The sequence below is a fragment of the Dendropsophus ebraccatus genome, chromosome 9 (assembly GCF_027789765.1).
Source record: "Dendropsophus ebraccatus isolate aDenEbr1 chromosome 9, aDenEbr1.pat, whole genome shotgun sequence".
Classification (NCBI taxonomy): domain Eukaryota; kingdom Metazoa; phylum Chordata; class Amphibia; order Anura; family Hylidae; genus Dendropsophus; species Dendropsophus ebraccatus.
In genome coordinates this window covers 65,451,561-65,466,414 of record NC_091462.1, presented here as the reverse complement: position 1 = coordinate 65,466,414, position 14,854 = coordinate 65,451,561, and the positions used below count along the sequence as shown (strand labels likewise).

At 46.7% G+C, this 14,854-nt stretch overlaps 1 protein-coding gene across 2 annotated transcripts in view; it reads left to right on the top strand.

Annotated features, from left to right (window-relative positions):
- The window catches only part of ANKRD44 (ankyrin repeat domain 44), a 552,838-nt gene that overhangs the window by 489,258 nt on the left and 48,726 nt on the right, over positions 1-14,854 (top strand). For both annotated transcript variants that reach the window (XM_069983563.1, XM_069983562.1), the window contains 2 exons: positions 5,378-5,523; positions 10,151-10,233. In XM_069983563.1, the coding sequence (XP_069839664.1) occupies positions 5,378-5,523; positions 10,151-10,233 (229 nt within the window). The remainder of the gene's footprint in view (positions 1-5,377; positions 5,524-10,150; positions 10,234-14,854) is intronic.

Below are 14,854 nucleotides of genomic sequence, written 5' to 3'. Positions count from 1 at the left end.
GTCATCCAAGGGCCCACAAAAACCTGGAGACTGCCATGTCTACGAAATCGGTTAATGTTTAATGGGTTTCTTGTAAAACTACTGTTATCTCCATGTGTATATTCATTCTCTGGCTGGGAGAATACAACCCTTTTACTTTCATTAAACTATGTGCATATTCTATTAGTATTATGTAGTATGGATATGTTAAAGGGGTACTCCAGTGTGGGGGCACTTTTTTACTGGGACCGGGGAGGAGGTGGCCGAGGAAAAAGAAGTCTACTCACCTCCCCGGTTCCAGCGGCGAGTCGCGCATCGCGGCGCTCCGGTGCCCGGTTCCCGGCCGCTTCCAGGTGTCTGACGTGGGCCCGAGACGTGACGTCTCAGGTCCGCTCAGCCACTCAGTGAAGGAGGCGGGATCTGATCGGACTTGAAACGGATCCCGCCTCCTTCACTGAGTGGCTGAGCAGACCTGAGACGTCACGTCTTGGGCCCACGTCAGACACCCGGAAATGGCCAGAAACTGGGCACCGGAGCGCCGCGATGCACGACTCGCCGCTGGAAGGTGAGTGGACGTCGTTTTCCTCGGCCACCTCCTCCCCGGTCCCAGTAAAAAAGTGCCCCCTTTAAGGCTCTCGAGGGCTTAGATAATGACCTTTTAGAAGTAGGGAAGTATATGGACTTTTTTAACATGTTTTAAAACAGAGATTATTATTATTAATTATTAGAAAACTAGGTGGGTAGAGATGCCATAATGGCCAGGTCCCTAGTAACCTTCCCATGAACTAGAATTTAGAGACAGGAGGAGAGATTGTTAAGATAAGAAAAAAAAAAATAGAGAAGGGATGGAAGGAAGGAGAGGATGAGGGATCGAGAAGGTATAACAAAATAAAAGACATGAAGATGGCCATTGTCCAGGTAAAAACAGAAACCTAGAAGACCTGAATATCTCTTTTACCAGAAGTGGTATCCTGTGATCTTCAGGAGTCCATGTCATCTTGGGCGGACACGTGGCTTCTTCTAAGATATTTGTGAGTGTCTAGTAGGTGTGATATCAGTGGGCTTCAGAGATTCTATATATCTGCTTGTGGAGGCTGGAGTGCAATATGTCTCCATGTGGCCACCTAGAAGACCTGAATATCTCTTTTACCAGAAGTGGTATCCTGTGATCTTCAGGAGTCCATGTCATCTTGGGCGGACACGTGGCTTCTTCTAAGATATTTGTGAGTGTCTAGTAGGTGTGATACCAGTGGGCTTCAGAGATTCTATATATCTGCTTGTGGAGGCTGGAGTGCAATATGTCTCCATGTGGCCATCAGGTTTAAAGATGTTCAGCACTGCTGGGAACTGAAGTGTGAATTTGATCTTGTTCACTAGAAGCTAACCATAAAATTGTTCAAATACACACATTATTTGTTTGTTGTTATGATCTTTATTATAATAGTTCATATACTAGAGTATACAAATGATCATAATAATGACAGTAATTATGATCGTGACTAACGACTATCATTCTGTGTATATGGTGAATTTCAGGTTGTTTGCAAGAGTGCTCGTTTGCAATCATTTAATTGGAGAAAACGAAAAAACACTTTGTATTATAGGACCCTTAGAGCTCTATTGCACGAAACGACAATCTGCTGAATCAGGCTGATTTGGCAGTTTATTGCCCCATGTAATAATGGGGCTGATTGTTGTTTAAAGGGAATCTGTCAGCACCCGGGCCCTACCTAAGGACTGATTTTCCATTGGATGGAAATTACTTTACTTCCTTACACCTTTTCCATATACAGTAATCTTTATTGCTAATTTTTTCTCCTTCTTAAAGGGGTTGTCCAGCGTTAATCTTTTTCTTTTAAATCAACTGATATCAGAAAGTTATATGGATTTGTAATTTACTTATATTAAATAATCTTAAGTCTTGTCATACTTATCAGCTGCTGTATGTCCTGCAGGAATTGTTGTTTTATTTACATTTAGACACAGTGCTCTCTGCTGACATCTCTGGCCAAGACAGGAACTCTGTCTCGGTTTTATATGAATCCCTATAGAAAACCTCTCCTGCTCTGGACAGTTCCTGTATCGGCCAGAGCAGGGCCGTTTTAATACATTGGTGGGCCCAGTGCACAGCCCTCAAGAGTGGGCCCCCCCCCCCCCCTTCCCTTTTGGCACATTGTATAATGTACTGAATTTTCCCCCACACTGTATCAAGAGCCCCAATACATACAGTAGTTACCTTATAACACTATTTCCACCATACAGTGATTACATATTACATAAAAACTGCACTAAACAAAACAGAAAGATATTACCAATGATACCATTACATAATACCGCCACATCATGACCCCTAACACTACAATCCTATAACAGAGTGCAGTTACATCCAGTGACTCACCGGGGGCGTCTTCTCCGATCAGAGTCTGTCACCTTTTCTTTTTCTCTCCATCCAGCCTGGGCCACCTTGAAGTCTTCTCCTGGCTGTGAATCTTCTCTCCAGAATCTGCCAGACAAATATTTAAGGCTCCAACACATACAGTAGTTAGGTCCCTTGTACCCCTATACAGTAGTTACACCCCTCTGTACCCCTACATAGTTACACCCCTCTGTGCCTCCATAGTTTTAAGGTGTCCCTGTAGTATATAGACCCTCATGTGCTCCTCCAGTTATATACAGCCCTCCTGTGCGCTCCCCCATTAGTATATAGCCCCCCTGTGCACTCTCCCCAGTAGTATATAGCCCCCCTGTGCTCTCCCACAATAGTATATAGCCCCCCTGTGCTCTCCCCCAATAGTATATAGCCCCCTGTGCTCTCCCACAATAGTATATAGCCCCCCTGTGCTCTCCCCCCACTAGTATATAGCCCCCCTGTGCTCTCCCCAATAGTATATAGCCCCCCTGTGCTCTCCCCAATATATAGCCCCCCTGTGCTCTCCCCCATAGTATATAGACCCCTGTGCTCCCCAATAGTATATAGCCCCCCTGTGCGCTCTCCCATTAGTATATAGACCCCCGTGCTCTCCCACAATAGTACATAGCCCCCCTGTGCTCTCCCATTAGTATATAGCCCCCCGTGCTCTCCCACAATAGTATATAGCCCCCCTGTGCTCTCCCACAATAGTATATAGCCCCCCCTGTGCTCTCCCCCCAATATTATATAGCCCCCCTGTGCTCTCCCCCCAATAGTATATAGCCCCCTGTGCTCCCCCATAGTATATAGCCCCCTCTGCTCCCCCATAGTATATAGCCCCCTGTGCTCCCCCATAGTATATAGCCCCCTGTGCTCCCCCATAGTATATAGCCCCCTGTACTCCCCCATAGTATATAGCCCCCTGTGCTCCTACATAGTATATAGCCCCCTGTGCTCCCCCATAGTATATAGCCCCCTGTGCTCCCCATAGTATATAGCTCCCCCATAGTATATAGCCCCCTGTGCTCCCCAGTAGAATATAGCCCCCTGTGCTCCCCCATAGTATATAGCTCCCCTGTGCTCCCCAGTAGTATAAGGCTCCCCTGTGCTCCCCCATAGTATATAGCCCCCTGTGCTTCCCCATAGTATATAGTCCCCTGTGCTCCCCCATAGTATATAGCCCCCTGTGCTCCCCCATAGTATATAGCCCCCTGTGCTCCCCCATAGTATATAGCACCCTGTGCTCCCCCATAGTATATAGCCCCCTGTGCTCCCCCATAGTATATAGCTCCCCTGTGCTCCCCCATAGTCTATAGCTCCCCTGTGCTCCCCCATAGTATATAGCTCCCCTGTGCTCCCCCATAGTATATAGCTCCCCTGTGCTCCCCCATAGTATATAGCCCCCTGTGCTTCCCCATAGTATATAGCCTCCTGTGCTTCCCCATAGTATATAGCCCCCTGTGCTCCCCCATAGTATATAGCCCCCTGTGCTCCACCAGTAGAATATAGCCCCCTGTGCTCCCCCATAGTATATAGCTCCCCTGTGCTCCCCAGTAGTATAAGGCTCCCCTGTGCTCCCCCATAGTATATAGCTCCCCTGTGCTCCCCCATAGTGTATAGCCCCCTGTGCTCCCCCATAGTATATAGCTCCCCTGTGCTCCCCAGTAGTATATAGCCCCCTGTGCTCCCCCATAGTATATGTGCTCCCCCTCCCATATAACGTTGAAAAAAACAAACACTGTTACTCACCTAGGTCCTCGCGTTCCTCTTCTCTTCCCTCTTGTGGCCGCACTTCCTGCGGTCACAAGAGGCTGCACTCCCCTTACCCTCGCGCCGATGCTCCAGTGACGTCGGGCGCTAGAGGGAGAGTGCGGCCTCTTGTGACCGCAGGAAGTGCGGCCACAAGAGTGACTGACAGGGAGGGAGCCAATGGCTCTCTCTCTGTCAGTAACGCTGCCGCTGAAGCGCCGCAGCAGCGGCGGACGGGGGGCTCTGCAGGGGGCACCATGGAGGGGTAAGTAGATTACCCATCCATGGCGCTCCCCCCTGACAGGCTGGTGGCCGCAGCCCTGTGCGACCGCACTGGTCGCACATAGCAACGGCCGGCCTGCTCGGGGGGGGCCCCTTTAACCAGTGGGCCCGGTGCACGTGCACCATGTGCCCTCTGGTTAAAGCGGCCCTGGGCCAGAGATGTCAGCAGAGAGCACTTTGTCAGACTGAAAATAAAACAACATTTCCTGCATGACGTTTAGTAGCTAATAAGTGTGGGAAGACTTGAGATTTTTTAATAGAAGTTAATTACAAATCTTTATAACTTTCTGACATCAGTTGATTTGAAAGAAAAAGATTTTTGCTGGACAACCCCTTTAATATAGATGTATATAGTAGAGATGAGCGAATTTGCCAAAGTTCGGGTTTGTATGAACCTGAACTATCGGCTTCTGATCCCGCTGTCTGCAGCCGCCGTAAAAAGGGTGGATACAGCCTAAGGACCGCCTGGAAAACTGGGATACAGCCTATGCTAATGTCTGTATCCCAGTTTTTCAGGCGGTCCGTAAGGCTGTATCCACCCTGTTCACGGAGGCTGCAGACAGCGGGAATCAGAAGCCGATAGTTCAGGTTCATACGAACCCGAACTTCGGCTAATTCGCTCATCTCTAGTATATAGCTGCAGATGCAGTTCATTTTTGTAACACTAACCAGGTTCTCTTGATTGAGAATGCCCACTTCAGAAGCCTGGTTTCCAGAGGTTGGGACAAGTAGGTGTATCTCTGTTTAGTTTTTTTAGATTTGTGGTTTTATATTTTATTATGCTGGGACAAAGACAAAACCATTTCACATGCGTTGCTAGAGAACACCCTGCTTTGCATCTTTTATAACCTTTAAAAAAAAATAACATACCTCAGATACATGGGTATTTAAATAGGTATTTATCTATTGTTTTATTTATTGTCTGTAAAACATTTTTTTTCTTTTTGCCCTCATGAGAACTCCTCTTCATGTAGCAGCTTTCAGAAATCACATTGAATGTCTAGAGCTCCTCCTAAGTTGTAATGCAGATGTGAATGCAATGGACATATCGGGAAAGACACCATTTATGACAGCTGTTGCGAAGGGCCATTTGCAGGTTGCAGGTGGGTATTACATTTTTTTTAAAGGTATAGGTTGCGGCAAACTTGAAGTTACTCATTTTCTGGGATTGCCATTTCCTGGGTTCATTTCATTGTAGTGCTGTATGTTTTAAACTGGTTGCAGTCAGCCTCAATAAGCCCTTTAGACAAAAAAATGAAAACATAATAATAAAGCAATTTTTTAAGTTTTAGGATTTTTTTTAAGGATTCGAGAAATATAAATAACATGGTTTCGCAGCATAATTAATGGTCAAAATCAAGCACGTTATTGGTATCGCAAAACATATGACCTCACATGGGCCTGTAGGTGAATAAATGCAAGCGCTATGGCCTTTTACACAAAGAGGAAAACACTCAAATGCAAAAATGAAAATTGCTGTGGCCCTTAACCCTTTAAGGACGGAGCTAGTTTTAATTTTTGCGCTTTTGTTTTTTCCTCCTCATGTTTAAAAGGCCACTTCGCCTGCATAGTTCCCCCTACAGACCTACATGAGCCCTTATTTTTTGCGACACCAATTATACTTTGTAAATACAGACATAATTTTTCTATAAAATATGCAGCAAAACCAGAAAAAAATTATATGTGCAGTGAAATTGGAAAAAAGGTTCAATTCCCTTTATTTTGAGGGGTTTCTTATTTACGCCGTTTGCCCTATGGTAAAACTGACATGTTATCTATGTTCCTCAAGTCAGTACAATTACAAAAATATGTAACTTGCATGACTTTTATATTATTTAATGGCTTTTAAAAAATTAAATCCTTTAAAAAAAGTAAATGTGTTTAAAATTGCTCTATTCCCATTCTTATAACACCTTTATTGTTTGGTCTATGGGGCTGTGTGAGGTGTCTTTTTTTGCGCCACGATCTGTTCTTTCTTTTGGTACCTTGACTGCTTATATGCGACTTTTCACTTTTTAATAAATTTTTCCCGGATTTGATGTAAATGAAAATGCACAATTTTTCACTTTTCATTTAATAGTTCGGGCAATTACGCATGCGGTGATGCCAAATGTGTTTATTTTTTCATTTATTTTTTATTTTCTTATAAAAAGGGAAAATGGGGGTGATTTAAACTTTTATTAGGGGAGGGGGTTATTTATTAATAAAAAACACTTCTTTTTTTTTTTCACATACAGTAATTAGAAGCCCCCTGGGGGACTTCAATATACACAGCACTGATCTCCCAATGAGATCAATGCTGTGTATATAATCCATCAGATCATTGCTCTATTATACTGGTCTGCTGCAGACAAGCTATATGGATTTCCGAGTCGGGATCAGCGTCATTCCGACGCTGAGCCCCGGCTGGCTCAGAACAAGTGATCTCCCCTCTGCGATCGCATTGCGGGGGGAGATTGCCCACTAGACACCAGGGACAGGGGGCACAAATACTTTGACAGCTCCATTTGAATAGTTAATTAGCCGGCCGCTGCGATCGGCCGTGGCGGCTAATGCAGAGGTGTAGCTAGGCTCTCCTGCAACCGGGGCAAAGATTAAATTTGCCCCCCCCCCCCGTATGTGCAGTAAGCACAGGGGGGCCCATGTATCTAATATATATATATATTTATTTTTTTTTAGGGTACAAACACACTTGGTGTATCCGCAGCGAGTTTCTCACTGCTAATACGCAGCGAAACTGCAAATTGCTGCGGATCCCATCCCTTTCAGACAAACTCGCAGCCAGCCCCGTTAGCCTGCCGGCCGCCGGAGACTATACATTACCCGGTCCCCGCTCCTGCTTGCTTTGGCGGTTCCCGGTGTCTTCATGTCCCACTCGGCCAATCAGTGCACTGCGGCTGGGCTGCGGGACATGCCAGAAACCGCTGAAGCAAGCAGGAGCGGGGACCTGGTAATGTATAGTCTCCGGCAGCCAGTGGTTTAAAGGGGCGGGCTGCGGACAAACTCGCAGCAGGGATGTACATCCCTGCTGCGTGTTTGTCTGCCATTTAAAGTGCAGGGCCGGGATCCGCAGCGAGTCTCGCTGCGGATACGCCAGGTGTGTTTGTAGCCTTTATGAAATGTAGATGAGCGATTGATTAGATGAGCGATTCGGTCACCTCTACTGGCAGCACTAGTGTGGTGTTCACAATATGGGATACATAATGTCATATTTACTGTGTACCTGGAATGTTCCCATTTAAAATTTGGTCCCTAAGTACCTTAACGGAGGCACCGTTGCCTCCGCTCCCTGCTGTCTGTACCTGAGGAGGCACCGTTACCTCCGCTCCCTGCTGTCTGTACCTGAGGAGGCGCCGTTGTCTCTGCTCCCTGCTGTCTGTACCTGAGGAGGCGCCGTTGCCTCCACTCCCTGCTGTCTGTACCTGAGGAGGAGCCGCTGTCTCCACTCCCTGCTGTCTGTACCTGAGGAGGTGCCGTTGTCTCTGCTCCCTACTGTCTGTACCTGTGAATTAGGAGGCGAAGCTTCCTGATCTATCTCCAGTGTGACACCCAGTGTAATGTGAGTCTGTGGTGCCGTCTCCTAATGCACAGGTACGCTCAGCAGTAGAGTTGATTGAACCTAGGTTCAATTGAACTCGAACATTCACAAACCTGCCGCATTAGATTGATGATGTTTTCCGGTCCGTGGGGAAGGAGGAGAGTGCCCAGCTATTACCTAGGCTATTACCTAGGCTGAATCCCGGAATTCCAGTCGGTACCTGGGCACTCTCCTCCTTCCCCCCCGGACCGTGAAGGCATCAGCAATCTAATGCGGCAGGTTCATGAATGTTCGAGTTCTATAGAACTTAGGATTTCCCGAGGTTCGATCACCTCCACTCAGCAGCGGAGGCAACAGCAGTAATACCTCCAGTAAGGTATTCCGTCACCTCCAGTAAGGTATCCCGTCACCAAATTCAAAATAGAAATAATTTAGAAAAATGACAGGTACAGGTGCTTTATAGATCAGCGTAGGGAACCTTGGCTCTCCAGCTGTTGCAAAACTACAACTCCCATCATACATGGACAGTCAAAGCTAAAACTTTGTCTGTCCAGACATGATGGGAGTTGTAGTTCTGCAACAGCTGGAGAGCTAAGCTTCCCTACCCCTGCAGATAGTAGGTAAGGTTTATAAAAATGTGATATATATATTTGGAGAGGGCAGTTATTAAGGGGGCCCCTAAATAAACACTGGACCCAACTCTCTTGTGTGTCTCCCCCCCCCCCATCCCAGACAAGTGTCACCCTGTACCCCCTCTGTACCTCCTCCCCAGACTGTGTCCTCCCCTTCCCACACACCTGTATCTTCTTTCTTCCTCCTCCTTCATAGTGCAGTGTACATACAGGACCTGCAGTGACATCATAGTCACATGTCAAGGTCCTTCACCATCTCTTTCCTGTACTGTTTCCTGGCTCCTGTTTAGCCCTAATTTGCGCAAAAAATCGCAGTAAAAACACAGCGATTTTGCGCACATTATAGCTAAACAGCAGCCAGGATACAGTACAGTATGGGAAATACCTCTTTTGGTCAAGCAAAAATCGTCCCTTGCCTCCTCACACTGACAGAGGGCAGGACGCTTTCAGGCTGCCTCATCCACTGTTATCCTCTCTCTCTGCTCCCTGTGATGGCGCCCCCCTGGTCTCGGCAGCTGCCCCCTGCTCTCCCCCCCCCCCCCCGAGCTACGACCCTGGCTAATGCACGCGGTCCCTGGGTGCACACAGTAACCGGGAACCGCGAACTGCAGAGGGGGCTCACGCTGGAGGCCTCTTTGATCACCCTTGACGGCCGCATGACGGGTATACCCGTCATGCGTCGTTAAGAGGTTAAGGCACTGGGACGTGATGTGTTGGACCCACTTAGCCAGTCAACATAATGGAATCAGGAAATATGGACCAGGAGCTGCCCCTGAACAACTTTCTTCACTCCAGATGCATAGAATTATCTCTTTAAGCCACACAATGCAACAATATGTTATTTAAAGCAAGGACACAGGAACAAAATGTGATATATTTAACAGCTTAAGGACCAGGCCAATTTTCATTTTTGCACTTTTTTCTCCTCGTGTTAAAAATACCATAGCTTCTATGGGGACTTCTATGATCACTGCACTGATCTCACATAGAGATCAACGTAGTATAAATGTACTGCATTGATCTTTAGTGTCCTACCGTTGATGAGGCCCGGCCAAAAGCACAGTTGCCCGCCCCTACCACAGCCCCCCCCCCCCACATTGTCAGTTTAGAAATGGTTAATTAGCCAGTTGCTGCAATCGGCCCTGCACCAGCCAATAGCTGTAGTCCCCAGCTGCTGATAGCGGTCACAGAGCCCTCTCTGATTCTCCCTAACGCAGCCATGATGTACAGGCACATTATGGGTGGTGAAGCGATTAATATTTATATTGAAATATTTTATATTTTATGCTTAGTTTTGAACAGCTCGTCAAACTGGTGGCCCTCCAGCTGTTACAGAAATACAATTCCCATCATCCCTAGACATCCAAAGTCGAAGCATTATAGGAATTGTAGTTGTGAAACACCTGGAGGGCAACAGTTTGACACCCATGGTTTAGAGCCTCATATATATTGGTTTCTTCTCGGTAATCTTTATAGGTCTAATGACTAAACCTGCATTTCTCCACTATACTATGTTATATATATATCTATCAATCAATCATTTTTTCTTATAAAATTTAGAAACCATAATCAATGAAAACAAAGTGGATTTTGCTGCTAAAGATGAACATTCAAATACATCACTTCATTTGGCATGCATTGAAGTAAGTACTTTGCAATTTAAATGATCTAGGCAACTAACTATTGTATATTGTGTTTTGAAAGACTTTTCACTTTTGGAAGTATTTGTGCATACTGTACAAAGACAATTACATCAAAACATAGAAAAGGCTATATAGAAAAATAATAAAATATCTGTAGAGATTTGCCCCTGGCATATATCAGGGAGAAGGCGTACATTCTTGCTTTCTCCCTGATGTACGCCAGCCGTAACCGTAGAGGGTTGGTTCAGCAAGGCGGGAAGGGGTTGTTGTCTCCTCCAGCGCCTAATTTATCAAAGTTTACGTGCAAACCAGGCAAAAGTCTACATCTGCTCCAGAGCATAGTAACATAGTTAATAAGGTTGAAAGAAGACAAGAGTCCATCAGGTTAAACCTAGAGAAACCCTACTGAGTTGATCCAGAGGCAGAGGACAATTGCCCCATCACAGGAAGAAAATTCCTTCCTGACTCCAATGGAAATCAAAATAATAACTGGATCAACATATCACCAGAAATCTCATGCCCATAGCTTGTAATAATATATTTTTCAATAAAAGCATCCAGACCTCCCTTGAACTTATTTAAATCGACTCTGTACCCTCAATCTGTCCCCCCAATCCGCTTGTACCTTCAGATAGCTGCTTTTAATCCAAGATCGGTCCTGGGGTCCATTCGGCAGGTGATGCAGTTATTGTCCTAAAAAACAACTTTAAGACTGTCAGTCCTGTGCCCAACGGCTGTGGCCTAGATTGTGTATGCATTTGGCTGGCACAGTCTCTCTGTCCCTCCTCCCTGCCCTTCTCATCATTATATATTGCACATGCTAAATGAATGTACATATGTAGAAATACATGCAGCCACCACTAGATGGCACCAAAGATCCACAAATAAATAAATAAATATGTAATACATATATAACTGGGCAAAATGAAAAGATATAAATAAGGTGTACTGACCACAAGGTCTAGAACATATACTAATTAATGCCCCAAAGTACAAAAAAGATGTACACAATGATTAAACAGAAGTAACAACTATAGAGGTGGATGCATGTATTGAGATGGTCCCACTCAACTACTCACCCTACGTGCATTTCGCGTTGCTTTGTCTAGCGATAATCCATTGACTAAGCAACGCGAAATGCGCGTGATAGGATAGAAAGAAAGAGTATCTCCATTGGGCAATAAAAGTACATTATGCATAACAAACAGTAACCCTTTGTTAGCTTCAGCTGTGCAATACATAAGAGCATACATAACAAACACTGACATCTAGTTGCAAAATAATAAACTACCTTCATCACCACTTAGCTTTGAGTAAATGGCTTTTGTGACAGGTGTGACATAAGAAACACCCATGGTGGGACACCACACCAGCGCCTGGTTTCCCATTTGGTGGTTGGAGGAATCATATCTTTTGTCTATTATTCCTTTGGTGGATACCGGGAGTGGCTTCGGTCTGATTTATGTTTTCACGACAGTTGTGCCTCTGTTGCCTGCACAACTCGACCGGGTGAGAGTTACGTTATTTATTCCTTTCACCCCTTGTTGGTTGATCCTCACCATGGAGCACTGTCTATTTTTCTCCAAACCAGGAAATGGGCTTTAGGAAGTACAACTTAAGGTCTAAGAGAGTCCTATCCAGCAAGTGGGCATAGTTTAATAAACTAGATTTGCATTTCCAGGAAAATACATAGTGCTTGAAAAGAGCGGCCCTTTACCAGTGACTTCCCTTTAAGAAAAACTTGGATCCCATTCCTGTAAGAGCGACATGGGTCCCGTCCCTATAAGAGTGACTTGGGTCCTGTCCCTATAAGAGTGACTTGGGTTCCATACCTTTAAGAGCGACTTGGGTCCCTTTAAGAGTGACTTGGGTCCCGTCCCTTTAAGAGCTACATGGATCCCTTTAAGAGCTATATGGATCCCTTTAAGAGCGACTTGGATCCCTTCAAGAGCGACCTGGGTCCCTTAACCCCTTAACGACATCGGGCGTAAACTTACGCCCTCGCGCCCTGGTACTTGGCGCATCAGGGCGTAAATTGACGCCCGATGTTTCCCCGATCGCTGCGTGTTCGCACACAGTGATCGGGGAAGATGGCCTGCTATAAATCATAGCAGGCCATCTTAGCTTCACGGCACGGGGGGTGGTTAACACCCCCCGTGCTTACGATCGCCGCTATAGGCTGATCAATTCAGATCAGCCAATAGCGGCGATCGGAACCTTTCCGGGTCATCGGCGACCCGATGACCCGGAAAAAAATGGCGGTCGGTGCTGTCCGAGGACGGCACCGACCGCCATTACTGTAAAAAGTAATGGTGATCGCCGTGCCACCGGCCCGATCGCCGTGAACGGCCGGCCGGCCGTTCACGGCGATCGGGCCGGTGGCACGGCGATCAGAGTCCCACAAAATAGTAAATACCTGCCCTGGACCCCTCAGCTAGGTAGCCAAGGGGTCCAGAGCAGGTATTTTTACATTACTCACCTGTCCCGGGCTCCTGATCGGCGTCTTCCGGGTTCGCGGCGTCCTCGTCTTCGTTCGGGTCTTCGGCTTCCTCCGTGACGTCACGTTCGGCTTCTCTCGGCTATTTTCGGCTCCAGCGTCGGCTTTTTCCGTATTTTGCGCTCTGCTGCCCTCTAGCGGCTGATATGTGTAATACTCTTATCAGCAGCTACAGGGATGTTCAGAATGTAGAAAGTTTTTTTTTTTTTTTTTTTTCAAAATTTTTTTTTGTATTTTCCGCACCCTATCGCCGCTGAGTGTTGATCAGCATCGCACGAAAGTGCGCTGCTAATCAGCAACTCCTCCTTTTTGGCGTAGGGTTTTTTTTCTATATTCTACTGCCACGGTCTGCTGATAAGTGCCGCACATAAGTGCGGCATTTATCAGCAACTCCTTTGTTGGCGTAGGTTTTTTTTTTATACTTACTGTAAAAAAACACGTAAAAAACACTACATTACACCACACTACATTGAATAAAGTTTGACACTACACCACTACATACCCCATATACTAGTCCCCATATAAAGATGGCCCCCAGGGTGTTTTCGGCGTCAGAAGAATACGTTATTGCCTCCGACACCGAAACAGCCAGTGAGGATGAATGGGGGGGACCTTCTTTCCTCCATTCATCCTCATCATCATCATCCTCATCATCCAGTGACATGTCTGGGGGGTAGCGTAGCGTACGCTGCCTCCCAGACACGTCTTTTCCGCCAGTACCGTCCCAATAAGAGATCAGGGTATGGTGTGAAATTCTACAAACTCTGAAAGTACCTCAGGGTACTCTTACAGATTTAGGGTACGTGCACACTGCGGAATGGCAAAGGATAACCCTTTGTGCATTCCGCAGCTGGCACCCGCCGGCGGACTGATGCGGGCGCATGTCTCTACCCGTGTCATAGACTCCATGTTATGCACGGGCGGATTCCATCGTCCGTCCAAAGAATGAATACGTTGGACAGAGAGCGGAATCCGCCCGTGCATAGAATGGAGTCTATGACACGTGTGGAGACGTGTGCCTGCATCAGTCCGCCTGTGGGTGCCAGCTGTGGAATGCACGAAAGGTTATCTGTCGCGATTCCGCAGTGTGCACGTACCCTTAGAGTGTATGTAGGAAGGGACACCCGAATCCAGCCCCCAGATGCCCCCTCCCCCCCCCATCCTCGGAACAAGTGGGAAGATCGTCCGGGAACTGATCTTCCCACTGCTGGATAAAGGTTACCACCTGTACGGGGATAACTTTTATACCAGCACCCCCCTCTTCCGGTCCCTCGCTGCCTGAGCTACTGTAGCTTGTGGCACGATCCGAACATATCAGAAGTAGTAATAGCGCCCTAATATTTAGCAGCCATGGAGCGGACCCAGCGCTTCTGGATATGAAGGACCCCGTATCGCACCAGGACAACATTTTCCAGGTGACGTCCCCCACACTGGAAAACAGGAGACCCCAGAAGAAGTGCAGAGTGTGGCGTAACAGGGGGATCAGGAAGTACACCATTTTCCAGTGTGACACCTGTCCTGATCCCCCCGGCCTCTGCATACTGGATCGCTCCAAGTCGCACCACACGTCATTGGGGTTCTACATTATCTAAATTCTGTCCCTTATTCCTATTTCAGGGGTCACGTTGATCCGGGGATTATTCTGATCGCCATTATGGAGTCGGGAAGGAATTTTTCCCCTGTGATGAGGCTACTGTCGTCTGCCTCACGAGGGGTTTTTGCCTTCCTCTGGATCAACACAGGTTGAATTTGATGGACACCTGTCATTTCCAACCTTATAAACTAATAATTGGCCTAATACCCCCAAATAAATTAGAATGGTCCCTTTTCCCCAGCTAAGTAGGTATGGCCGCCATTCCCATTAGAGGATGCCATGATGCAATTATAAAGCCTCTGTGCGGCCAGGACAGTAGAAACCCCCGACAAGTGACCCCATTCTGGAAACTACACCCGATAAGGAATCTAACAAGTGGGGCAGCGGGGATATGGCCCCCTGGTGACGGCCACATTTGGGACGTGAAAATGAAAAAAATTTTATTTTTTATTTTCTCGGCACATGTTTTACGTAAGTGCCCGTCACCAGTGGGGTCCATATGCTCACTGCACCCCTTGTTAGATTCCTTA